Source organism: Dromiciops gliroides, chromosome 3, assembly GCF_019393635.1.
Source record: "Dromiciops gliroides isolate mDroGli1 chromosome 3, mDroGli1.pri, whole genome shotgun sequence".
Taxonomy (NCBI): domain Eukaryota; kingdom Metazoa; phylum Chordata; class Mammalia; order Microbiotheria; family Microbiotheriidae; genus Dromiciops; species Dromiciops gliroides.
Genome location: NC_057863.1, coordinates 189,633,199 through 189,660,148, shown reverse-complemented (window position 1 = coordinate 189,660,148; position 26,950 = coordinate 189,633,199). Strand labels below are relative to the sequence as shown.

Sequence of the window (26,950 nt, the reverse complement as noted above, 5' to 3'; positions counted from 1 at the left end):
AACGTGTTTTCTTTATTGTTAGGGATTTTTTTGGTTTGTTTTGTTTCTTCTTGTGGTGGTCATACTCTAGGCTGGTTTCCTTTTATTCTCGGTGTTTTTATATTTTACACACGACGCTCCAGAACACATGGCCTATAAAGTGTTAATTTCCTTTCTCTGATAATTACAAAGCTTCCTTAATTTTTAATATAGGTTTTCCCTCGGATCTTACCATCTGGGAACACAACACATCCAGACAAGTGTGTGCGTGCAACACACTTGTGCCTTCGGTATTGTTTGGCTTTTTCTTTTTTGGTCTTAAACACACCCCCCCCCCCAACGCAAAACTATTTTCCAGCCCGGCTCTAGAGCCGGGGAATGCCCCGGCTGCCTTGGAGTTACTTATCTATTGTTCTCTGCCACACCCTGTTGAATATTGATATATCCGTTCAAGTAGCGACTCCGAAACCGAGACTGAGAAAGGGAACTGGTTAGGATTTTTTTCCCCTTCTAGTTTACCCAGAAGTGCTTTGGGGTTTGTGTGCGTGCGTTTCCGCTGGTTTTTCCTGTTGGAGAAGGAAAGGGGGAGCTGTTTTCTCTCTCTTCACATAATCTATTTTTTGTATCCTTTTTCTCCTCCTCCTCTTCTTTCTCCTCCTCCTCTTCCTCCTCCTCCTCCTCCTGGGTTATCTTTGTCTGGCTCAGTCAGTCCCTGAATTCTCCCTAGCGCTGCAGCTCCGGATCCTCGGCCAGTGTGGATGTGTGCTGTGCCCTCCGATGCAACAGCGGCAGGAGCAGCAGCAGCAAAACCGGAGGAGGAGGAGCAGGAGCCCAAGCAGCAGCTGCAGGAGGACTAGAACGGAGAGGGAGGAATCAGCGTGTCCGTGAGCTTCTCTTCGCTATAAGGCAGGAGAACGGTTCGCTGCTCTCCTTCCCCCGCCGACGCCGTCCGGGAGCCCCCAGCTGCTGCTTTGCCCCCACCCTCAACCTTCCTCGCCCGTTTTTTGGGGGGAGGAGGGGAGGGGGCGTGCAAATGCAAGCGCGGCCTCTGGGCGTGGAGGAGGCTGAGGCTTGAGCCGGGAGTGGGGGAAGAAGAGTCTGGTGCCGTCGCTGCCACCTCAACATGGTGTAAATCCGCTTCCGACACTCCACGCTCTTTCCTACACATACACAGACAGACAGACAGACACGCACACTCAGACCGGGGGAAATAAAGGCTAATCCCCAGGAAGCGAGCAATCCAGCGGCGGCAGCGGCGGCGGCAACAGCCTCAGCGCCACCTCCCAATGAAGAGCAGTCTCAGGCCGGCGGGGCTCGTTTCAGTGTGAAGAGCTGCTGCGATCGACAATTCGCCCCCCTTTTTTAAAAAATCGAATTGAATTAAAAATAATTTATATTTTTTTGCAAAAAGAAGATGGCGAACGACTCCCCTGCAAAAGTCTGGTGGACATAGATCTCTCCTCTTTGCGGGTGAGTGCAAGCGACAATGGAACCTCCCCCCCAACCCCTAATCCTTCAGTTTCCAGCCGCCCTCTCCCCCACACCCATGCCCTTATGCACCCTCACTCCCTCCTCTTCCTGGTACCCCTGCCAGCTTTCGCGGGTCCAGCCGAGTGTGTGTACCCGGGGTTGGGGGATGGGGGTGCTTCGGGGAGGCACCCTTCGCCTTTGCCGGCCTCCCCTGTGTGCCTCACTGCCTCCCTTCCTGCCCCGCTCTGGGTGGTGCTGCCAGGGCGGGGTGGGGGTGGGAGAGTTGGAGGCTGCTGGGCCGATGCTTTTCCTTTGTTTGCATGTATTGGCATGTGCGTGGAAAAATTAGGGCGCAACAGCTGCACCCAACATCCTCTAGGCTTTAGACACCGTTGTGTTTTGTTTTATTTTTTGCAATAGCCCCCCCCCCCCCAGCCCTCTACACATACTTTAACATAAAGCAACTTATTTATTCCTTTGCGTTAAAGGGAAAACTAACTTCTTTTGTATGCCTCTCGTCTTTCAACTCCACCTCCCCCCCACTTAAAAAAAAAAAAAACCCAACAAATCTTTCCTTCTTTCCTCTCCAGGATCCTGCTGGGATTTTTGAGCTGGTGGAAGTAGTTGGCAATGGCACTTATGGACAAGTCTATAAGGTTGGTATCTGAGCCCTCTTTGTTTACCATGACATTTTGGGGGAGGGCAGGAGTTCGCATAGCCAAGTAGACTTGGCCACAGCAGTTGGTCAAGTAAAGTTTAGATTTTTGCATTTGTTCTTTTTTTCACCCCTCCCCCCCAATACGAGGTTTACAATCCTATTGGCCTTAAAGGACCTCATTTCCTGACTTTCAGATAGGGAAATAAACTATTCTCTCAGGCATGTACTTTACTTGAATAAAAATGGGGGGGGAGTGGAGAAAAGAAATGTTTTCATAAGGCAATTTTTTTTAAAGACCTACCCAGTTGAGTTTATGTAGGTTAATTAAAATTCAGGAATGTTTTAATAGACAGGCATTGCTTATGTTCATTTTAAAGCACTGCCTTGGCCTTCCTGAAATTGTCATCTTGTTTCCATGTTTGGACCTCTTCCAAGTGCTCAAGGTGCTGTTTGGTATTAACTGGTGCTTCTTTATAACTTAGCTTGGTGTGCAGCATATAGTGTACTTACTCATGATTACCTTGATTGGGAGAGGGTGGATGGGGAGGATGGGGACTGAGACAGGGACCCCTGTCCAGAAGATTTAGGCAACAAGAGAGTAAGAAAGGATTATATTGAGAACATTATAAAATCAGAATTCCAGGAATAACCTGTTTGACAAGTGCATAATTAAAACAGAAATCAGGGAGAGTGAGAAGTGAAGAGGATGCCCTTGTTTCACACTCATCCTAAGGCTTACTTTGTTTTTTTCAAAGTGAACAGTGAATGGAACAGACAGGTCTTGAGACTGCATGACTCTGCAATGAGTAGCAGCTACCTGGTGTGACTAACAGTTATCATCGTACATTTTAACTAATAAGTGGTCTTAAAGAAGAAGTTGTAGGAAATAATAATAGCTTATTTTATGTAACACATTCAGGGTTTGCAAAGTACTTTCCACACAACTCTGTTATGTAGGTAATGCTTTTATTGTTACAGGATCATAGAAACTGAGCCAGAAGGGGACCATCCTGTCCAACCCCCTTCATTTTACAGATGAGCAAAGAAGCTCACATATGTTAAGGGCTTGTCCAAGTCCCAGAGTAGGGATTGATCCTCTGATCTTCTAACTCTGAGACCAGTGCTCTCTCTATTAAACTATAAAATTTGAAAGGTAGGAACAAAGCCTTGAAAACTTAAAACAAAAGGTTAAGTTCTCTCTCCTTTCTAATAATGTTTTTTTTTATCGCTCATATAACAATCCATTTTGTAAATAAAAGTTGTAAGTCTTTTTTCTTCTATCTAACAAATGTATTTGAATAGGTACAGGAACAGTTTTAATTATACAAATATTGAAACTTTAGCTTTTGTACTAAAGAATATAAAAAGTTTGGAATTACCACCATGTTTATTACTCTGACATTGAGAATCTTAAAAGTCTAGAATGTTAGAGGTGGAAGTGAGCCTTAGGGATTCTTTAGGCCAACCCCCTCATTTCCCAGTGACTAATCATTTTTTCTTCTTTATATATCTGTTTCTATCACCTGAGCCCGCATCACCCGCATCCAATACTATGATTGTGAATCTTCTCCAGTTAAAACATTAATGGATGTTCGTGGATAGTCTCATGAATGAATTAGCATGTATTTGTTGTGTTAACTTATCTAGGCCTAGGTAGAGGAGCAGGAGCATTGTTAACTACTGTCATCCCTTTCCATCTTGAATCAAATTTGCCCTATTCAATTTGGAAGTCTTGGGAATCTGTATCTTTTCTAGTGAGTTTTAGCTTCTTCTGAAGGCCCAGCTAACCTAAATGAGTAGCTTAAATGAATTCTACTTATGGCTGGCAGAATAGTAACCACAGAGTGAGTACTCGCTCAACCCACTTTTCCAGGTCAAATCTGAGTTGTTACTTCTAGACGATTTTGCAGAAGTGTGTAGTTCATCTGTTTATCCAGTTTTTTTTTAGAGAATAGGGTTGGGGAGTGTGAGGCCCTATGGAATCTTATTTCTGTTGAAGAAAGGTCCTTTGCATTAGCCTGGTTTTAAAATATAATTCAGCGAAAGAGTAGGTTAACATAAATTAGAGGTAGGTCATTTGGGTTTGCAGAAGCTTGTTAAAATTAGCTGGGGCCTTTGATTGCAACCTTTAGAAATAGCATTTAGACAGATTTATTATTAAAATTTTTTAGGGGATTCTGCAAGTGATTTGAATTCTTTCCCCCTCTGGATTCCCTACTTGTCTTCTACCTCCCTCTCTTCCCCTAGCGCCCTTTTAATTTTGAAACAAATTGGCTGAATGGTACATTTGGGCAGTATTTGGAATATGTGGCTCTAGTTTCTATGACTACCACATTTATTCAGATTGAAGGAATATTGCCAACCATGCAAATATAAGCAATTCTAGGTAATCATGTGGATATGGTGTAGATCTTAGAACCTGATGATGTTGGCATAGAGATTTGGACCTTGGTGTTCTAAGTGACCCTTGTGCTGACTGAAAAATGTTTCCCATCTTAGAGAACATTACGTTTTCTTAAAACAATTTTTTAAACTTATTGCCCAGTCACTTCAAGGTACATTCTCTTCATTTTTTATGGATTTTTATCATTGTTTTGATATGGTGACATAAGTGTAATAGCATTATATAGTGCTTATGTATCAGGTACTGTCCTAAATGCTTTATTTACAGGGTCATCTCATATCTCCTCACAACAGACCTGGGATGTAGGTGCTGTTAGAATCCCCATCTTATAGATGAGGAACCTGAGTCATAGAGGGGATAAATGACTTGCCTAGCAACCAGTCAGACAGCTAGTAAGTGTCCAAGTCCAGATTTGAACTCAGGTCTTCTTGATTTCCAAGTCTTATGCTTGGCACCTGTGATTATTGCAGCCTTAACACTTGGCTACTGCTTCAAATCCAGCTGGGAGCATGTAGCTTTATTCATGTGGAATATAAGTGGGCAATGTGTTACTTAGAGATTTTATTTTCTGTACTTCTGGACTGATACAGGCCATGTGACTTTGGGAAAGTCAGTGTATTGGACAACTTTCTTGAGATTATAATTTGTGGAGAAGGTGCTGACCTGCATTGGTAGGAGTTTCTTCTGGGAGTTCCAGTGCCATTGAAAATAGGGTCCAGTCTCCTATCTCTATAGTTTTGGATAATCTTTGCAATTATAGCAATTATCTTTACATAAGTGATTATGTCTAAACTATACTGTTCTGTTGGGTGATTTTTTCATTGAAGAGTTTTTTCCCTTCCTAGAATGGATTCTAAGTATTTCTCGTTTGGGAGGGCTTATTACAATATTGTTGAATTGTCTATAGGAAGTGAGTTGAAAGAGATTTTTCTTTTTTTTTTATAGCTCTTAGGTGTCTTATAAAAGAAGACTGCTTCTTTAGAGCCTCTGTTTCCTGGATACTTGCAAATTTGGTTCTGGGAATGGATAGGGGATAGTTTTCATGGTTTACATATATTTTTATTTTTATTTTTTTTAATCTTTTTTTTTTTTTTTTTTTGGCGGGGCAATGGGGGTTAAGTGACTTGCCCAGGGTCACACAGCTGGTAAGTGTCAAGCGTCTGAGGCCAGATTTGAACTCAGGTACTCCTGAATCCAGGGCCGGTGCTTATCCACTGCGCCACCTAGCCGCCCACATACATATATTTTAAGAAATTGTACCTTGTTTGTTGACTTTTGCTTATTTTTCAGAATTTGGTCTTTGGTGAGTCTGTGTAGGAGAGGATACTCAAAATTGAAATAATTTTCTTTTTACCGTTCCATTTGGTACATATGAATCAATATATGTACAAATTCATATATTTTATTCTGCAAGTTAGTAAAAATGCCTTGGGTTTACAGCAATTTACATAGAGGAGATATTTAAGAAGCATGTGCATAAAAAGACTAGTTGCTGACTAAATCATCTCTATCTTTGTGTGTGTGTGTCTCTTATTTATACCAATTCTATGTTTTTGAAAAAGTCAGTTGCTGTTGAGGTGAGTGTGAGAGGGCATTGATGTGAAAAATCCGGAACAGGAAACTTTACTCATTTCTAGATGGTGTTAGAATTAATTCAGTATCTTCTCCCTTCTCCCATTAGGCATGCCTGACCTTTTGTATATTTTCTTAGACTAATATTGTGTTTTTCCCAAACACATACTGGTTGATAGAGGTAGAAGGTTCAGACTCCTCATGGATTGTGCTAAATGCTTTATAAATATTATTCATAGCAATCTTGGGAAGTAGGTGCTATTATTATCCATATTTTACAGTTGAGGAAACTGAGGCAACTGGAACTGAAAATTTGACACAAATGATCCATAAAAACAATTGAGATACTGATATGAAAGTGGGTGGTTTATTATTGTTAAGAATTTTAGGAGTTGAGACTTGGAATTTATTCCTGACTGTCACTGACTTCCAATATAATTTGGTAGATTCCTTTTTTGCCTTTGTGCCTCACTTTTCCAGACTATTAAATGGGAATGACATCTGTCTACTTTCCTTTTTCTAAGGAAATCTACAAAGATTAACGAAGTGGTTAAAAGCACTTTACTTACATTACTTAGAAGTGCTCTATAAACTCAGACTGACTTAAACATTATTATTTAAAATTTGGACTTGAGCAGTAACTTGCATGAGATCCTGTGTAGGATTCTCCATATGTTCTTTTCTTTTTTATTGTAGTGTCTTTACTTTAGTTGTTTGAATATCCTTTCTGTGTTATTGTTTTTACAACATTAGATAAGAATGTTCTCTAAAGCCAAGTGTTTTCATTAGGGTAATGATTGCAGAATGCTTCTTCAGCAGGTTATATCAGCTGATCTTCTGTATAGTAACATGTGTGGACTTGTTCTTAAACATGTTTCCTTCTTACTGTGTGGATCCCAAATGGTTGTGTAAGGACCATTTGGAAGCTCCAGATATATATGTTCCTTCTTTTGTTTTGGTATTTGAGCTGCAGAACACTTTATATATATGACTTTAAAACCAAATATAAATGCAAGCTGTTAGGAGCATCATTTGGTTTGTAGTTGTATAAAAATTCATTCCAGTTACTCCAAACTTCCTATTATTTTTTAAGATTGGAAGATTTGGGGGGGGGTGGCAATGAGGGTTAAGTGACTTGCCCGGGGTCACATAGCTAGTAAGTGTCCAAATGTTTGAGGTCATATTTTGAACTCAGATCCTCCTGAATCCAGGGCCAGTGCTTTATCCACTGTATCATCTAGCTGCCCCTTAAGATTGGAAGATTTGTAAATATACACACATTTTAAAATATAGGACGTACATACTTGGTACAATTATCCTTTTGCTATGTTTCCTCTCTCCTCCTCCCACCCTCCCTCCCTCCCAAGCCCCAACTTAACATTTCCTTTATGTCACTTAAAAATAGTTCTGTGGGGGCAGCTAGGTGGTGCAGTGTATAAAGCAGCGGCCCTGGATTCAGGAGGACCTATCCGGCCTCAGACACTTGACACTTACTAGCTGTGGTGACCCTGGGCAAGTCATTGCCCCAACAAAAAAAAAGTTCTGGAGTGTTGATTTGTTTTAATAAGCCACAATTTGCTTAGCTGTTCCTAGGACTTTCTTTGCAAAATTATTTTCTTTTTGGTTTATTTCTTTGAAGTATATGTCCCAAGGTCATTCAGAACCTTCAAAAATGCATTATTTTGAAGTAGATTGAATTAATTTATGCTTAGGGTTTTCTCATGGTAGAATTGTTTAATTATAATAATATTAATAATAACAATGACTTTCTTTTTTTTGCAGAACAATTACTATTTATGGTACCCACTGTGCTAAATGCTTTATAAATATTATCTCATTTCATCTTCATAGCAATCTTGGGAAGTAGGTGCTATTATTATCCATATTTTACAGTTCAGGAAACTGAGGCAAACAGAGATTAAGTGATATAGCCAATGTCACACTTCTAGTAAGCATCTGAGGTTGTATTTGAAATTAGGTCTTTCTGACTCCAGACTCAGTGCTTTATCACTCTACCACGTAGCTTTCCCAGTATATCTGTTGATTGTGGTTCTTTACTGTAAGTGTGTAATAATTTTATATCTCATAGTATCATAAAGGAGACCTTGGTGTGTGTATGTGGGGTGTCCTCTAGTCTAGATGTTTTATTTTATACTCAAAGAGACTTAGAAGGGGTAAGTGACTTTGTCATAAGTTACACTAATAGTAAGTAGCAGAGTAAGATTTGAACTGAGCCTTTAATGTTTCATTTAATGTCCAAACTCAGTTGTCAGTAAATATTTATTAAGCACCTACATTGTGCTGGGGATCAGGGTTAGGATGGAAGAGGAAAGGATAAGATGAAGCCCAGAGGAGTGCAGCTGGGTGAGAAATGAGCAGATGCCTACCCTGGGTATCCTCTGGCAGAAACTCTCTGGATGTGCACCTTCCGTCCTGTCTAATCAGAGGGACAGAACGGCCATACCGGTAAGGGGTATTGACAAGGTGTGAGTTTCAGGGTTGATTAATATTGCAGGATGATGAAATTCTGGGGCATGCATGGGTCCAGAGGAGTGCAGCTGGTTGGGAAAAGAAGGCAGGAATCTTGGAAACATTTAATGTTTTTTATTAGGGTATACAAATAGAATTAAGATTTCTTTCTTGTTATTAGTGAGATGTCAAAACATTGACATGAGTGTTTTGAACCACTCACTGATCTTGAGAGAACAATAAGGTAAAACTTGAAGTATATGAAGGTAGTTCAAATACTATCATGCAGAATCTGCTGGGGTTCAAGGTGGGTTGAATTTAAATTGTATACTGGACTGAAAGAGTATGTGTAAAGTATGTATGTAAAATGTGTAAAGAACATGTGTAAAGCTCTTTGTAACATTTGTCTAGCTATAAAAAGGTATTATACAAGTTAATGTAAATAAGATTTCTGATAAATTGTTTCATCTATTTGAAAACAAGTTTTTAAAAGAATTTTATGCCCACAAAGGGATCATTGTAACCCCTACTTTGAGTTTTGCTAGTGGTACTAGGTATAGATACTCACTTGAAGGTAATGTCTTTTAAACTATTTTCTGATTTACACTTTAAATAATTTAAATTCCTTTATGCTCAATGTCCAAGTTATGAGTTTTACTGTACCCCTCAAAATGATGTTATTGTGAACTATTATAAATTCGCATCAATAGTAACATTATAAAGCAGTATCATGAAACCTTGAGGCATAAATTGAATGGCATTAGCGTTATCTTCTCTTCCTACCATATTGTTTTGCTATTTGCTTTTTTGAGGTAGTTAGGTGGCACACTGGATAGTCAGGGCCTGGAGACAAGAAGACTCATTTTCCTGAGTTCAAATCTGGCCTCAGACACTAGCTGTGTCCCTGGGCAAGTCACTTAACCCCCTTTACATCAGTTTCCTCATCTGTAAAATGAGTTGGAGAAAGAAATGGCAAACCACTCCGTATCTTTGCCAAGAAAATTCCAAATAAGCAACTAGTTGGGCACACTGAAATGACTCCTGAACAACAAAATATATAGTCTGTCTTTTGAACTAGTTGCCCTGGCTAATGTTTTGGTAGTTCAACTGAAATTGAGAGCTAAATAAAATATACCCATGCTATATTTCCCTTTTTGTGAGGTTAAATGGATCAGTCACTTGATTGATTTGGTAATAAAGGGATCCACAAAACTGTCTGTTCAAGTGCTAGGATCTTAGATTGAGAGATGGGAGGGCCTTTTAAGGTCATCTAGTCCAACCCCCCCTTCATTTTATATACATAGTCGCTCAGGGAGTGAGTAGGATTTGAATTTGTGCCTCTAACTTTAACCACCTGTGGCAGGGCTTGAGAAACTTGGTTTCATACTAGAAGCCATACCCTAAATTTTGGAAAGAGGGAATTATTTTTAAATTTTTTTAGTTTTTGCACGAGAGGAAAAGATACGTTCCCAATCTTTGGTAGAGACCCAGATTGATTTCACTGAAGGTTTGTAGAAAATTCTCTGTATGAGATCAATGATAAAGGCTCACTGCATCTGGTCTTGGTGCTTCGAGGTTTATGTATATAGGATATGAAAGTCTTGTGGCTTTTGGCCTCTTCCCCCTTCCTTCCTCCCAGCCCTTCCTCTCTTCTATCCTGGCCAGAATTTGAACAAACTGGGTCAGGGGAAAAGAAGCCTGAAGAAACTTCGGGCTGGATGTTTCAAGGCTGGTGCATGGATTCATCTCCAAGTTGTTGATGTGATAGGAAAATGTGAACATCCATGGTGGAGAGGAGTGAAGCTAGTTTTGGGTGAGGTTGTACAGTGTCCTGGTGAAATTGCCAGCTGCCATGGTTACTTGGCACCTGTGATTTGTCAAGCCCTGCTCTGTTCACTGAATAGCTGATTATCATCTCAGCAGGTCCAGGAATATAGGAATTGGTAATACTGTATCTCCATTGTGTGCTTAACAACTGATTCACCTATCAGCTATTGTGTCAATTGGGAAGTCAAGGAACATGTCTGTTTGTACTGTGCTTTATTTATTATAGGTGCCTTGATCTTTGGGGGGTTAAGCTATCATAGCTATCATATTGGCAATTTGACACCTGACCTATAGATTTAAAAGGTTCTCCCCCACTTTTGCCTCATTCTTTTTTTTTTTTTTTAATGAGGCAATTGGGGTTAAGTGACTTGCCCAGGATCACACAGCTAGTGTCTGAGGCCAGATTTGAACTCAGGTACTCCTGACTCCAGGGCCGGTGCTCTATACACTGCGCCCACCTAGCTGCCCTTGCCTCATTCTTACTAAGTGAAAAAAAAATCAGTGTTATCTCAACTTTTCTGAATGGTATCTTTGTTTTTTTGAAACTGATGATTAGTTTTAAATTTTTACTTCTTCTAGTAAAAAAAAGCAAAACTTTATAAGTTAAATATTTTAGTTTTATAATCTAGTAAACTCATTTATCCTTACTAAGAAGATGATGGATCACTTAAATTTACCTACAAGTGTTAAGTGGGAATAAAGGTGGCATAGTTGGGGAAGGGCCTGAACAAGAATGAGGGAAACTTTCTGATGAACTGACCACATTTCTCATATAGCTGGCTTTTGGGGTTGGGAAGAAAGAAGGGACAAGTATAGGTGAAAAGGAAGGGGAAATTGGAGGGCAAAGGAGAAAGGATCATAGAATCAGAGCTCTAAGGAACCTACTAGAACTCATCTAGCCCAGTCTTCTCTTCAGATGCTGAGACTCAAGGAGGTTAAGTAACATATTTAAGGTCAGATAGATCATAAGCATCAGAACCAAGGTTTAAGCCTGGTTCTCTGGATTCAGAGGCAGTGGGTCTTTCTACTGTCCCATGTTTGTGGTTGGGGAATGGGGAGAAGGCCTAAAGGAATTGAGGTATGACTGATCCGAGCCCAATAATTAAATTCAGTGCTCTAAAAGTTGATGATGTACTCTTATCAGGTCAGAGACTGCTTCTTTGGTGAATCTATATTTTCCCCTCAGTGCCTGGTACAATAATCAGCATGTAATAGGCACTTAATGAATGCTCATTAAAATGGATGAGACAGTAAAACTATAGACTTCAGCATATATTGAGTTTTATTTGTAAAATAGACTGATCTGTGACACAGATTAAAGCAGTCCAGTTAATAAGTTTATTTATTACCTACTGTTTCCGTGGAATGAATGTTTGAAAATGAAAAAAAAAAAACAGTTGTTTTCAGTCATTTTGGACTCTTCCATGACCCCATTTCTTTGCAAAGATAATACTGGAGTGGTTTGCCATTTCTTTCTCCAGTTCATTCCAAATGAAGAAACTGAGGCAGATATGGTGAAGTCACTTGCCAGGGTCACCCAGTATTAAGTGTCTGAGGTCAAATTTGAATTCAGGAAGATGTATTTTGTACTTAAGGCCCAGTGTTCTATCCACTTTACCACCTAGCTGCCCAGTCATTCGAGGTACAAAAGTGAGACATAGCTGTTTCCTCTAGGAGCTCACAACTTATTAGGGGTTGAGGGGTGGGGAGTGGCCAAAAAAAGGAGTTTGTGGCACAAGGATGAGTGGAGCCATTGGGCTGTCCATTTTCAGAAGCAGTAGTAGAATAAATTTGATCAATATTCCTAGAGCAACAGGTGGAAAGGGGTGGAGTAGGTGTAGGATGTCCCCTGGGATGCACATGAAGCGTTGGTCTGGGCAATTAGATGTAGTGGGTAATCATTGTCAGTCATTCTCTGCCCTAGGGTGGACTCCGAAAGCTGGGTAGGTTTGCTTAACTTTAGGAAGTAGGTACATTTGTTGCTCCAGAGGAAGGGGAGAAGCCTAGGTCAGGTGGGATATAACAGGAATTATAAAAGCAGTAGAAAGACTATTCTTTGCTATGATAAGAAAGAAAGTGGGAAAACTCCAAATGTATAGACTATGCAAGTGTTCCTGCTTTTGAAAATGAGATTAAACGCTTAGTAAATTTCTTTTGAATGCCTTTGAGAGCTGGCATGATAGTAAAGAGTCTCTTTTGAGTAAAGGAAGAAACGAGAGCTTCAGGGTATTAAGTTCACACATGAAGTGGTAAATACAAAGAGGGTTATAAACAAGCAGTGTTTTTTTGTGTGTGTGTATAAGGATTCCTTGACCTACATTAATAAAAATCTTTTTTCCTGCCTTCCCCCCCTATTCCCACTCTCCCCCTTGTTCCACAGCTTTCCCCTATGGAATAGATGGGCCAGATGAGTGAGAGGCTATGAAATTGTTGAGAGTCTCCAGTTATTATTCTCCCACGCCCATTAGCAAACAGTCATCCTTGTGACTTCACATTTTTTCTTTAAAACATGAATACAGTTCTTTTCTTATCACTATAAAGGCAAACTGTTCACCATCAATGAGGTCACTAGTATCAGGAACTGGGCCAAACAGTTTGTCACTCTTCTTTCCTTTCTTAGGGGGATTCCATTGTGTAGAAGCTAGAGGATTGTCATGTGATTCAGAAAAATGATATTTTCCTTCACCCTAATTAGAGAGTATTTTACAATCAGTTTTTTTTTTCTTAAGAGTTAACTTTGATAGGATGTACTTCAATTTAATTTTTTTTTTTTTTTGGTGAGGCAATTGGGGTTAAGCGACTTGCCCAGGGTCACACAGCTAGTGTTAAGTGTCTGAGGTCGCATTTGAACTCAGGTCCTCCTGACTCCAGGGCCGGTGCTCTATCCACTGTGCCACCTAGCTGCCCCTCAAATTTAACTTTCATTTCAAATGGGGAACTAAAATTAAGGTTAGTGATTATAATCTCCATTGCTTATGGAATTAGGTTCAAAATCCTTTGCCTGACACTAAAGCTTTCTATATTTTGGCATCATTCTTTTTTTTTTTCAGCCTTATCTAACTAGTCCTATTCCCCAGAACCTATTCTTGACAAACTAGACTACACACTGTTCCCTGAATATGCCTATGATTCCCTACCTTTATTTACCATCTAGATCCAGGAATGCCCTCTCTCCCTTCTTTTACCTGTTGAATTCCAGTTCACTCTTTGTTATTCAACTCAGATGTCATTTCCTTTAAGAGACCTGCCCTGATTACTTTCCATTACCGTTTTCTAATTTGGGTCTTGCATAACACTTTGTGCCTCTTAGAAGTTTTGTATCAGTTATTTTTTGTTCTTTTGTTTCTTATGTGGGGTATAGATTAGAATCCTCATAAGAGGAGGGAACACGGCCTATTTCAGTTTTATATCTTAACAGTGTTTATTGTAGAGTTCCATGCATGGTGGGCATTTAAATAAGTTTTTGTGGAATTGAAATTGGGGGGAAAGTGCCAGAATATTTGTCATGACTTTTCTTTCCTGCATACCTTCATTTTATTGGGAGGTAGCTATGCCTGGATCAATTTGGCAAAGCTTAGTTCTTTTTTATTTTGGACTTTGAAAACTCTTCTCTATGGAGTTTTCACTTGGATTCTTATTATTTATAGGGAGTTGTTTTTAGATTTTTAGAGAAGCATGTGGGTGAAGTAGTTACTTGAATGTTGAATTGCCTGATAGGCTAAGTATCATAGTTTTAGAATTGAAAGGAACCTTATAGGTGATTTTGGCTAACCCTTCTTTCCTTTTACAGATGAGAAAACTCATACTCAGAGAGGTAATTTGACTTGACCAAAGTACATAGGAAATAAGGGAGACAGGTTTCTAATGGCTTTGACTCTAAGTATGTTCATTCCCATTGCCATGCTGGAATGTAAAATCTCTTGATTTGAGAAATTTACTAGTAAACTATCATACTGTCTGATGCTTCATTAAATGTATAGTAGCTGGATTATAGATTTTTTCTTGTTTATCTGAATGTTCTTAGTTGCTCGGGGGTACCTGTAATTAATGCTTTTTACATCCTCAAGGACCCTCTTACTTAGCTCTAGTCTTAACGAGGTCTGGCAAACTTGAAGTGTGTACTTTTATGACTAATGTGTTTTGGACAGTATTCACAAGGTAGTATTTATTTGGATGTTGGAACTTGAACTATTCTATTTTGTTTCAAGTGAAAGTCATTGGGTGATTCTCTCTTTTTTTTCTCCCTAAGTAAATTCAGTTCAACAAATGGTGACCTAGAGCAACTTTGCATTTTTTAAAAAATCTCCTTATATTGCATTTGCCCACCCTCCTTCTCCCCCTTCTCTCTCTTTTCCCCCTCCCCACAATCTCTCTCCTTGTCTAACCCAAATGGGAACTGCATCAGCTATTCATAGGGCTGACTCAAATGGTAATTGGCAAGATCTTTTTCTAACTGTTCTACTCAGCTCCTCCTTTGGCAGCCCCTCCCCAACCTCCCCATATTTCGTATTATTGGTGCCAGATGTAATATGGACACTTGTCAGCTTTAGCCCTGCTGCAAACTACTGTACTCAAATGATGCACCAGGCCTCTGCATTGCTAGTAGCAGGGCCTACAGAATTGTATCACCGTGCCCAGCTTCTATTTGTTCTAGGTCAATTAGTCAGCAAGCATTTACTAAGTGTGTGTTGTATGCCTTGCACTATGCTAGGTGTTGGGGGACACATACAAAGATCGAAACAATCTCTACCCAAAAGGAGCTTACATATTTCTTGATCTGAAGAACATTCTCCATGCAAGAGAAAACAACCAAAACAATAGAGTCAAATGGTTCTTCACTCCCTCAGTCCATTGTCAGTGTCCCATCACTGGGCCTGCTTTCTTTTCTGATCTTTTTTTTCTTACCAAAACATAATTATCAACGTCTCTTTGTTTAAGGACCTAGGTTCAAATCCAGGCTTTACCAGTTTACTGCTCATTAGATTGGAACAAATCACTTACTCTTTGTGGTCTTCAGTTCCTCATGAGAGGGTTTGAACTAGTTGACCACTAAGGTCTTTTTGCTTTACATCTCTGTTCCATTGTTAGGGGATATATATACACAAGCAATTCTAATGCATGATGATTTATTTTTTTAAAAAAATTTTTAGTGAGGCAATGGGGGTTAAGTGACTTGCCCAGGGTCACACAGCTAGTAAGTGTTAAGTGTCTGAGGCCAGATTTGAACTCAGGTACTCCTGACTCCATGGGCTGGTGCTCTAGCTGCCCCTCTAATGCATGATAAACCCATTAAAGAGGTGAAAAACAAACTGTCTGGTGACTAGCTCATTACAGACCAGGCAGTCAGGTGAGGCTTCATGATCAAGATAGCAGTTGACAAGGATAACATTCTCATTCAAGAGACAGGATTGAGCATAGGCACAGGTGAGGCAGCTTCTAGTACTTGTAATGACAGAGAGTAGTCATTTCTTGGTTAGGGTATAGAGTATATATTGAAGAATTACATTAGATAAAGCTGGAAGGTGGGATGGCAACAGATTGTGGAAGGCCTCGAATTTAAACTTTACTCTGACGACAATAGGGAATGCCTTCAGTTTTTTGAGCATTGAAGTGACATGACCAGTCCTGTAAAACAGCTGAGATTTTGAAATTAAAAAGTAAACAAATTGAAAGTCTCTTTCTACATAATCCCTAGCTGCCTCCTAGGCCAGTTTGATACTTACAGACTAGTGTCTGGTACATAGTAGGGGATTTTTTAATTTAAAAAATTTTTTTTATGATTTTTTTTTTTTTTGGTGAGGCAGTTGGGTGTTAAGTGACTTGCCTAGGGTCACACAGCTAGTAAGTGTCAAGTGTCTGAGGTCGGATTTGAACTCAGGTCCTCTGAATCCAGGGCCGATGCTCTATCCACTGTGTCACCTAGCTGCCACATAATAGTAGGGGATTTAAGAATGCTTGTTGATTGACTGCAGAGCTGAGGAAATCATTGACTATAACACGTACAGACAACTTTTAGCTAAAACAATCCTCTAGTCCAATGGTTATTAACTTTTTTGTGTGTCATGGAGCTTATTTTTGGAATTCTGGTGAAGCCTTTCAATCTCTTCTCAGGATAATGCTTTTAAATGCATAAAATAAAATACATAGGATGACAAAGAAAACCATTGTATTGAAATATCATTATCAGAATGTTTTTTAAAAAAGATCATGGACTTCAGTTTAGGTTTTTCAACCCCAGATCTCAAATAGCTCTTTTCTTATCTTGGTAAATTGAACTTTGAGTAAAGACAAGAGTGTTACTACCTCAATTATGGTAATCTGTTCTATCCTTTTAATGGGTCCTATACTAGTTGTCTCTTGAGACCAACTCTAAACTCCAAATTTCTAAAACAACATATTAATAAAATATAAAAGAGGATTGACAATGTGAAATTTAAAAAATGTATAATGGGGAAAATTGAAAATTAGAGAAACTGAGAGGTGTTGTCTCATATATTAACTGTCTGTTTGTGGCATTCTCTCCCAATGTTTTGCATTTTCTGCCTCACTTTGGGGGTGGGGAAGAGGAGACTAGTTAGAAAAGTAGTCCATTTAGTACCTAGAATAGCCTTGTTGCTGGGTGATGTTGAAAAATGTCCTTGTAGAGTGGGCAAATACTCATACCTTTGGAAGAGACATTTGATCCTTTTCTAGATGAAGAGGGAACCTCTCATTCCACCACTCTTTACTAGCTTCCCCTTTTTCTCTTTCCTTGTCTTGATCTTGTATTGGGAGGGACTAATAATGGCAATTAGCTATTTGGTTGATTTTTTTATTGTGTTCTTGGAATTCATGAAATTAAAAGAAATCATTTGATAGGAACTGTTTCATTTCTATTTTCTTCTACTACATACTAAATGCTTAAAAAGTTAGTTTGTTGACCAATTGAAATATTAGAGGTCTTGTGTGTCGGTTCTTAGCTCCTAATATCTTTTTTTCTTTTTTTGTCGGGGCAATGGGGGTTAAGTGATTTGCCCAGGATCACACAGCTAGTAAGTGTTAAGTGTCTGAGGTCGGATTTGAACTCAGGTACTCCTGAATCCAGGGCCGGTGCTTTAACCACTGCGCCATCTAGCTGCCCCTCCTAATATCTTTTGATAAAAGTTGTAGCATAAGTATATTTGCCACAATACTTAGCTTACCTAGAGAGTCATGCTTTGCCAACACCTTAAAACCTGTCCCAAGAAGCTGCTAATAATCTTGTTTCTTATTAAATGAAACCAACCAATTTTCCCTCCTCTCAAACTCCAGTTTTATTGACACTGATTTACTGTCTCTCTGTTTAAAGCCAACAGATTCCAAGTAGTAACGTAAAACAAGTGCCTCATTCACAAGAGTCCTTTGAACCTTAATACAAATAAAATTAGGTCAATATTAAAGGTTTTATTCCCTTTCATAAAAAATCTGCATAAAACAAAAGAAATTCTCTTTTCTGTCACCTCCTGCCCCTCCTAATGTTCCAGCTAGAGACAACACAATGGACTAGGATGGTGCTCAGAAAACAGTTGTCCAGTCTTGGGTTAAAAGGACAAAAAAGACAAGCACTGAGTAACATGATAGACACATTCATGTTAATTTTTTCACATATATACCATAACACTTCCTTCCCCTAAAAAAATACCTCTGGTCTTTCCAGAATGGAATCTAAGATTGGATATGGTTGTGGAGATACCACATGTACTTTGCAGATCCTATGATTAGAAGTTCAAAATCCTTTAAGCTAACCATTAAGGATGGCACACAAATATTCAGAGGATATCTCCCTCCATGTTGGTAGGAACTTAGAACTTGGGTTGTGAGACGACCTAGAGAAAATGGATGACAAAAAGATCCTACATACAACCAAAAATCCCTCTGAAACAAGTACTAATAGAAGCTAGTAGCAGAGTAAAAAGAAAGAAAGAGTGGGGCTTAGTGGAGAGAGAGCTAACCTTGGAGTCAGAAAGACCTGCGTTTCAGGTACAACCCCTGAGAAGTACTGACTGAGACTCTGGGCAAGTCATTTGACTTTTCAGTACCCCAGGTGACTCTCAAAGGGCACCGAATTTCCAAGAAACTGCTATGCCAATGAAACCCATAGGTCTATATTATTATTATTATTATTATTAATAACAACAATAATATAACATAATAATAGCTAGCATTTATGGAGTTTGCAAAGTGCTTTATATATATTAACTCTTTCAGTACTCACTACAACCCTGAGAAGTTGGTTCTATTATCCTCATTTTTATGGATGAGGATAATGAATGAGAGAGAGAGAGAGAGAGAGAGAGAGAGAGAGAGAGAGAGATTGATTCAATGACTTGCCTACGGTCACATATTAAGTGAGGTTGATTCAAATTCAGGTCTTCTCTCTACTCCATGGGGTGTGGTCAGACCCATGCTTTAGGAAAATCATACTGTCATTTGAATATACATTATTAAAGTGAGAGACCAATCTGGGGGCAGCTAGGTGTTGCAGTGGATAAAGCACGGGGCCCTGGATTCAGGAAGACCTGAGTTCAAATTTGGCCTCAGACACTTGACACTAACTAGCTGTGGGACCCTGGGAAAGTCACTTAACCCCCATTGCCTGGCAAAAACAAGAGAGAGAGAGACCAATCTGGGGACTATTGTATGGTTTCATTGGCATAGCAGTTTCTTGGAAATGCTTTGTCACCTGGGGTACTAAGAAGTTAAATAACTTGCCCAGAGTTTCAGTACTTCTCAGGGTTGTATCTGAACCCAGGTCTTTCTGACTCCAGGTTCACTACAGAGAATAAGTATGGTAATGTGAGTGGAGGAACGGATATGGATATTGTGTAGGTAGAATCTCTCTGACTTGGCAACTGATTAGGTACATTGAGAAATGAAAAGTCATGGATAATTGAGGTGGAGAAGCTAGGTGATCGCAACAGAAATAGATAAGTTAAGAAAGGTGTATTTTTATTTATGCTAGAGATAAAATTGCCTGCACTGATCCTGACTTTGATAACACGATGTTTTTGACATAGATGTAGTCTTGGTGGGTACCCTCTAGGAGCTCACATGTCTAATGAGAGATAATAGATCAAACACAAAGTCATCTCAGGGGGAAGGCACAAACTTTAAGGAGGACAGGAAAGGCATCTTACCGAAGATGAGATTTTAACTGAGAAGCCATGAATTGAGAAATATGGTATGGCTAACTCTCTTGAAGATTAGTACAAAGTTGGTCTGTGTGTGTGTATGGGCTGACTCACCTCACTTGAGTAGGGTCACTGCATACATCAGCCCAAGTCCCATCGGACAGTCTGATGGGAACTATGATATCAGAAAGTAATCTAGCTGCATGATCAGAGTATTTCATTGGAACAGTTTTAGAAGGAGTATAGTTGCTTTGAGCAGATTTTGTGGATTCAGTCTCTGAGGGGTCATTTTACCAATATATGCTAGAATCTTCATTTGAATAAAAGAAAAAAATCACAAGTAAATGTTGCAATAATGAAGTATTTATTAGAGTGTGTTTTGGTACAGGTGTTTCATTTAAAATGACCTAATTAGGAATTAAAACACACAAAAAATCTTCAGGTGAAATAGGAAATAAAATTATTTGTTAAAGTACATTTTTTGCAAAGAAAAGTTTTTCTCGATAAAAATACAAAGGAGTCCTTTACATTTCAATACCTAACTCAAATGCCTTTTTGCATTGTAAAGTGCATAGTATTAGCTAAATGAATGGAATTTCTTTAAGGTAGTTTATGAGAGAGCTAAGCTCTGGTAAATTACTGAAAAATCTTTATTGTAGAGAAACAAGTAGAATCTTAGTAATGTATTGGCTTTGTATTTTAAATGGGGGAATTATATGATTTTTTTTTTGCCCCAAAGGAATTGAAAATTGCTGTTTAAAAAATCATTAGCAACAGTTTGATCCTCCAACAATAAGCCATGTGGGTATGAGATACCTTGATTCTCTGACCTTTTTATCTTATACATTGGAAACATATTAAAAGCTCACAAGGCAAAAGACTATGGGTTATAAAACTTAATTTTAATATTTCAGCTCTAAAGTTGGTTTTCAATGTGAAAAAACGAATTGCAGATTTAATTTCTCATTTTTTTTTCCTTTTTTTGGAGGGGGCAGGGTGAGTATCTTTAGGTAGATGAAGGATCCTTGGTCCCTATCATTACAGTTATTCATATAAGACTGTCCTTTCTATTTCTCTGGTGTAGGAAATACGTTTTTATTAGTACCTTTCTTGCAATTTAAAAAAAACACACATGAATTTCTCAAAATCTCCATTTTCCTGTGGTGTAAATAAATGGCCAGGTTGTGGTATACTGGATTGCTTGTGTCTTTCCTGTTGTTCATTATGCTGCAGTTGCTTCAAGTTATGAATAAGCAGTGAAAGAGGTGAATGAAAACATCTTTTGAGTTAGGCAGGGAATGATAGAAGAAATTCCTGACATGTCTTTATCATGTTGTAGTATCAGAGAGATTTATGGGCATTCCCTTTATGAGCCAAACCTGTGAATTAGTTTAATGGTGATGTCCTTAATATATAGATTAGGGAGTCAGGGACATTGGCAAATTAAGCAATTGGCTTAATTTCAAGGTCATTTAAAATCATGAGGTGATTTAGGTTTTTTGGGGTTTTTTGTGCTGGGCAATGAGGGTTAAGTGACTTGCCCAGGGTCACACAGCTAGTAAGTGTCAAGTGTCTGAGGCCAGATTTGAACTCTGGTACTCTTGAATCCAGGGCCCATGCTTTATCCACTGCACCACCTAGCTGCCCCGGTGATTTAGTTTTCGATGGACTAGAGAGCTTTGTGTTTATTTCTCTAGGGGAAAGAGATTGGCTGGGGAAGGAGAGGTAAGAGGAGGAAGAGTCTTTTTTTCAGTCAAGCAGGTGTGTGGGTGATTGGTTGGTGTTGGTAGCAAATGGTATTTAATATGTTCAACATAGGACTTCTTTGCTTCTATCTTTCTGATGCTACACAGGTGGGTGTGTTTTTTAAGAATAATTTCTGGGGCAGCTAGGTGGTGCAGAGGATAGAGCACCGGCCCTGGAGTCAGGACAACCTGAGTTCAAATCCAGCCTCAGACACTTAACACTTACTAGCTGTGTGACCCTGGGCAAGTCACTTAACCCCAATTGCCTCACCAAAAATACAAACAAAAAACAAAGAGTATTTTCCACTGCCTCTGAGGGGTAAATCACACTTTTGTGTGTGTGTGTGTGTGTGTGTGTGTGTGTAATGTGTTGGTTCAACAAAACCTTTCTAAGGCTTTTATCATTTCAAGGAATAGAACAAATTGTCTTGAGTAGGTCAGTTCCAGAATCTGGGATCTGGGATCTTTCCTGGGAAACTCACAGATTGTGTGCTTTTGATTCTAGAACCCGTAGTAAAACTTTGTAGTAGGAATATATGTTGGAGTGGTTTTCATGTAGAAAATGACTTAAAATTTTTTTAGGGAGGATCATCTTTAGACTTGGAGAGTTTCGGTCTCTTTTCTTAGACAGTGTTTTTTCTGTGATGTGATAAATGAGGTAAGGATGCTGTTTGCTATCTCCCCTTTTTGGATGTTACTATTGTCGTCTTCTCTTGAGGGACTTAGTAAGTAGACTAAGGGTTCTGATCATTGTTAATTGCTCTGGCTGGGCAGATTCATTTCTTTGTACTTGGAAATGTTGATTTCCCATCCAGCTTTGTGGATGGGATAATCATTGCTAGAAGGGATTATCTCTGTGTGTGTGTGTGTGTGTGTGTGTGTGTGTGTGTGTGTGTTTTAAAGGTTCTCAGACCTCAGCTGTCTCAAGTGTAAAAGGAGGCAGGGAGGAAGGTTTTTTCAGCTGGACTAAACCTAGGTGATCTCTAAGGTCCCTCTTGGCAGAAACATTTTATGATAGGATGAATCGTGTGTTGCCTATTTAGACCTGATTTTCTTAGTTTAACAGGAAGTGAGAGAGTGGGTAAAGTGGAAGAAAGTTATGCATACACATCTGGCCTCATTCTGCCACCTACTCTTTGGGTGTTTTGGAAGAGTAAATGAAGTTTATCTCTTTCCCAAGAATTATGAGTGTGTAGAGGATATGAGATGATAGGTACAGGTCAGAACACTGGAGACTTTGTGCCTGGAGATCCATGCTGATTACTTTCCCTAATGGGAGAATGAGCTGTAACTTTTTGTAAAGATTATTTCCTGGAAGTTATGATTAGCTTCTTAAAGTTCTTTTGCTAAGGAATGACTAACAGGCAACTGTAATTGCATATTTTTGGTTTTTAAAATGCACCAATCTCTAACATTGAACTTATTTATCAAATATTTTAAAAATACATATTTTTCATGTATGGTGGTGACAGTTGGTATTCACACAAGATTCACACAAGTATTAGGAGGTCTGATACTTAGGGACACGTGTCGGGGAACGCCATCTGGACAGGATGTTTCAGAACAGGTTTTTTGGGGAGAGTAATGTCTATTCTAACAAGAAACTGATTTGGGTATGATTTAGAATAACCCTGTTCCTTAGCCTGAAAGGGAAGAATCTGTATGAAATGACTGGTAATGGAAATTTAAGATTTTAAGAGGTTATGTTTAGGGAGCAGGGACTGGACTAGACCAATTTCATTGGTTTAGGAACACCTGGATTTAGAAATTTTCTCTACTTTGCAATATTCAGAATGACACCTACAGCTCCAGAAATTTCTTTGGCTGTCTCCCCACACCTGGAATGCTCTCTCTTCTCATCTCTGCCTACTGGCTATCCTAGGCTTCTTTTAAGACCCAACTAAAATTCCATCTTATATAGGAAGCCTTTCCCACTGCTTCTTAAATCTAGTGCCTTCCCTCTATTGCTTATTTATAGTTTCTCCATGTATATCTTGTATGTATATATTCTGTCATCTCATTACATTGTAAGCTTCTTAAGGGCAGGGACTGTCTTTCCTTTTTTTGGATCCAGGATCCCTAGTGGTTATTAGCACAGTGCCTGGTATTGTTGATAGATTTATTGTAAGTCTTAGAGAGTTTTTTTAGAGCAAAGCTTTTTAAACTGGGTTTTGACCCCATATGGGGTCGCATAACTGAAAGTGAGGGCCACGAAAAATTTGGCAGTAAATGTTTGACTTGTGTACCCATTTTATATATCTACATACCCTTTTCTTGGGTGAAAAGGAGTGGAAAAATGTTTAAGGAGCCGTGGTCTAGAGCCCTGAGTGGTTAAGTAAGTGACTTGCTAAGGGCCATATGGCCTGTATGTGTCAGAGACAGGACTTGAACACAAGTTTTCCTGACTTGCAATAAACCTTGTTGGAAGTGTGATAACCGGGACAGGTAGGTGGTGCAGTGGATAGAGCACCAGCCCTGGAGTCAGGAGTACCTGAGTTCAAGTCTGGCCTCAGACACTTAACACTTACTAGCTGTGTGACCCTGGGCAAGTCACTTAACCCCCAATTGCCTCACTTAAAAAAAAAAAAAAAGACTGGCTCTCTAAAATTAGTGAAAATTATACCAGATCTGGATAAATTGTGAGTTTTAGGTTCTGATCTTTTTTCCCCCTCATTAGGTTGAGTAACCTCATATCTGAATTACATATGATCTAATAATGACTTTGGTATGACTAGGTTAAGTATAATGTTAGTGGTTAGAAATCATTCTCTTGTTTTTTATATGTCAACATGAACCTGAAACATTTAGTCAATGGGATATGTCTATAGCTTTGCCTTGTCTTAAAAAATAACATATAAATCCCATTTGTTTCATTGACCCATATTTCAAATGATGCAAGAAATCTTGTTATTCAAAGGAATGCTTTTTAATGAGGTGAATTTATTGGTTTGCAGCCAAATATAATTTTTTTTGTATTCCATTGTTTCATACTTGTGTGCTGTGGCATAATGAACAAAGTGGTGACGTCTGAGTCAAGAAGACCTGGTTCAAGTTCAGCCTCTTACCTCTTCTGTGATCCTGGGAAAGTTACTTATCCTCTCAATGTCCTTTGTAATTTTTTAAGACTTTAAATCGCAAAGTACTGACCTACATTGGTTCAGAGTACTTTATAATGAAGAGTCTCTCTACATTGAGAGAGTTCTCAAATAGAAATGGGTACCATTAAGCTGTACATAAGGGCCCCCATGGGCCACATGTCAGCTTATAGCCAATATTATAATAACTAATAATACTAACATTATCCAATGTTTTATTGTATTTTTATTTATTTTTGTCAAATATTTCCCAGTTGTGTTTTAGTCTGGTGTAGGCTGCAATTAGTAGTGTTTGACATCTCTTCTTGATATCAGTGAAATCACAAAAACCAAAAAGCCTAAACCTATGTTTCTAGGAATCCAATGTTGGCTTTCTCTCCCATCAGAAATATGTTATTGTGTATATTCTGTTCTACTGGAGCTAAAACTGAAGTGCTCATATAGGCTGACATTATGTATTCCTTTTCTAACATTTATTAATGTGCCAAGCATTGTGCTAAAGAGCTTTATAATTATTTTCTTGTTTGATCTTTACAACAGCCTTGGGAGGTAGGTACTATTAGTAAAAAGGTAGGTGCTATTAGTGAAATTAAGCAATTGGCTTAATTTCAAGGTCATTTTAAATCATGAGATGATTTAGTTTTTGATGGACTGGAGAGCTTTGTGTTTATTTCTCTTGGGGAAAGAGATTGGCAGGGGAAGGAGAGGTAAGAGGAGGAGACAGTCTTATTTTTCAGTCAAGCTGTAGTGTGGGTTGGTGGTGGTAGCAGATGGTATTTAATATGTTCAACATTGACTTCTTTGCTTCTTCTGTCTTTTTGATGCTACACATGTGGGTACACAGATGAAGAAACTGAGGCAGACAGGTTAAGTGATTTGCCCAGTGTCACACAGCTAGTAAATGTCTAAGGCTAAATTTGAACTCAGGTCTTCTGGAGTCCAGACTGAACACTATCCCCACTGTGTGAATTACATTGATGACAATGTGTTCTTATTTTGTGAATTATAGTAACTCACCTTTCATAGCATTTTAAGGTTTTCAGTGCTTCTTACATTTGATCCTCACAACCACCATGTAAGGTAAGTGTTTTTACCCCCTTCTACAGATGAGAAAACTGAGGCTCAGAGTTTGTCACTTACGCAGGGTCACATAGGCTAGTAAGTTTCTGAGGTGGTATTTGAAACCACTTTCCAGGATGGTATTTGAAAGCAATTCTTCCTGATTCCCAAATCTAGTGTTCTCTCTGCTCTATCACATGCTGCCATGTATAGTCTTTTTTTTGGCCATGTATAGTCTTAAGTATTTAAAAAAAAAGTATACATTTCCAAAATGGTATTTTTAAGAGGAAGAAAGCATATCATTTTTAGCTCTTGTTTCACTTGAATGGAGATCAACTAAGTTGAGTTAGTTCAGTTAATTAATAAATATCTATTAAATACTTATTATGTGCCTTTATACTGAGAAATGGAGTCAGGAATAAGGGCACCATGGTATCAGACCTTAAGAAACTTAGAGCTTGTCTCCTAGGAGAGATGAAGCATACACATATGAAACGATCAGTGGATAAGGCTAGCTTTATCTACGGGTAATGCTAAATTGTAGACATAGGGAATAACTGGTGTGGCATAGACAACTGGGAAAGGCCTCATTATTGAAAGTGGTGAGACTTTTCAAGAGAGGAGGAGGGCAGCAGTGTGAACTTGGCCTGTGGTCAAGATTTTATCAAGATGGGAGGGAGGCAGAATGATTAGGGAATGTGATGAAGAATGTCATTTGAGCTGAGCCTTGAAGGACAGGTAGGATTTTGACAAATGTATAGATGGGGTAAAAGGGGAAAGGGCATTCCAGTCAGAGAGTTAACAGAATGGAGAGACATGTCCAGGGAGTTATGTTTGGGAAGGGGAGGGGAGATGGGATTGGAGATTTTCAACCCTTGGACAGTTCTTGTGTCCTCAATATCCTATGACAAGGTGCAATTGAATGTTGTGGCTGATAATTGAGGCAACATTGTGTTGTATCAGAGCAACTAGGACCATCTTGTTTTAGCTGGGATTGTCTCTAGTCTAGTGTGCTGTAAAGTGCTTCATGTAAGTAATAAATATCGATTGATTATAATGTCAGTTGACTAGCTGCTTAAGACTGTATCGTGGTTGTCTTTTCCAAGATTGATGTATCCTCGAGCTGGCAGAGACCTTAAGGATCCCCTAGCCTATTCCCCTCATTTCACAGATGAGGAAAGAAAAGCCTACAAAGGGTATGACTGGTCTGTGGTCACATACCACTAGATTAAAGAGCTAAAGGAGACTTAGAGGCCACATAGTGTCCAACCATCCCATGCATTTTTTAGATTTTGAAACTGAGGCCCAGAGGTGTTTGTAAGCTGTTATGGTCATATAAGTAGGTCCTGTCATATAAGTCAGAGAAGAGATTTGAAACCAGACCTGATTCAATGCTGATTTCCCTATACCTTTCATGGGAACAGGCCTGTACCGGAAAGCAGTGGGATAAAGGGCTGGCATCATCCCTTATCTGATCTCCCACATTTTTCCTGTTGCCTTAGTTCACTACTAGAGAACCTGGT

The 26,950-nt window shown here is 39.1% G+C and overlaps 1 protein-coding gene across 1 annotated transcript in view; it reads left to right on the top strand.

Moving 5' to 3' along the window:
* Positions 1-570: 570 nt before the first annotated feature.
* Positions 571-26,950, top strand: part of MAP4K4 (mitogen-activated protein kinase kinase kinase kinase 4) — a 289,640-nt gene continuing 263,260 nt past the window's right edge. The window contains 3 exon segments of the mRNA XM_043994116.1: positions 571-1,409; positions 1,412-1,449; positions 2,040-2,105. Of these exon segments, the coding sequence (XP_043850051.1) occupies positions 1,394-1,409; positions 1,412-1,449; positions 2,040-2,105 (120 nt within the window). The 5' untranslated portion in view covers positions 571-1,393.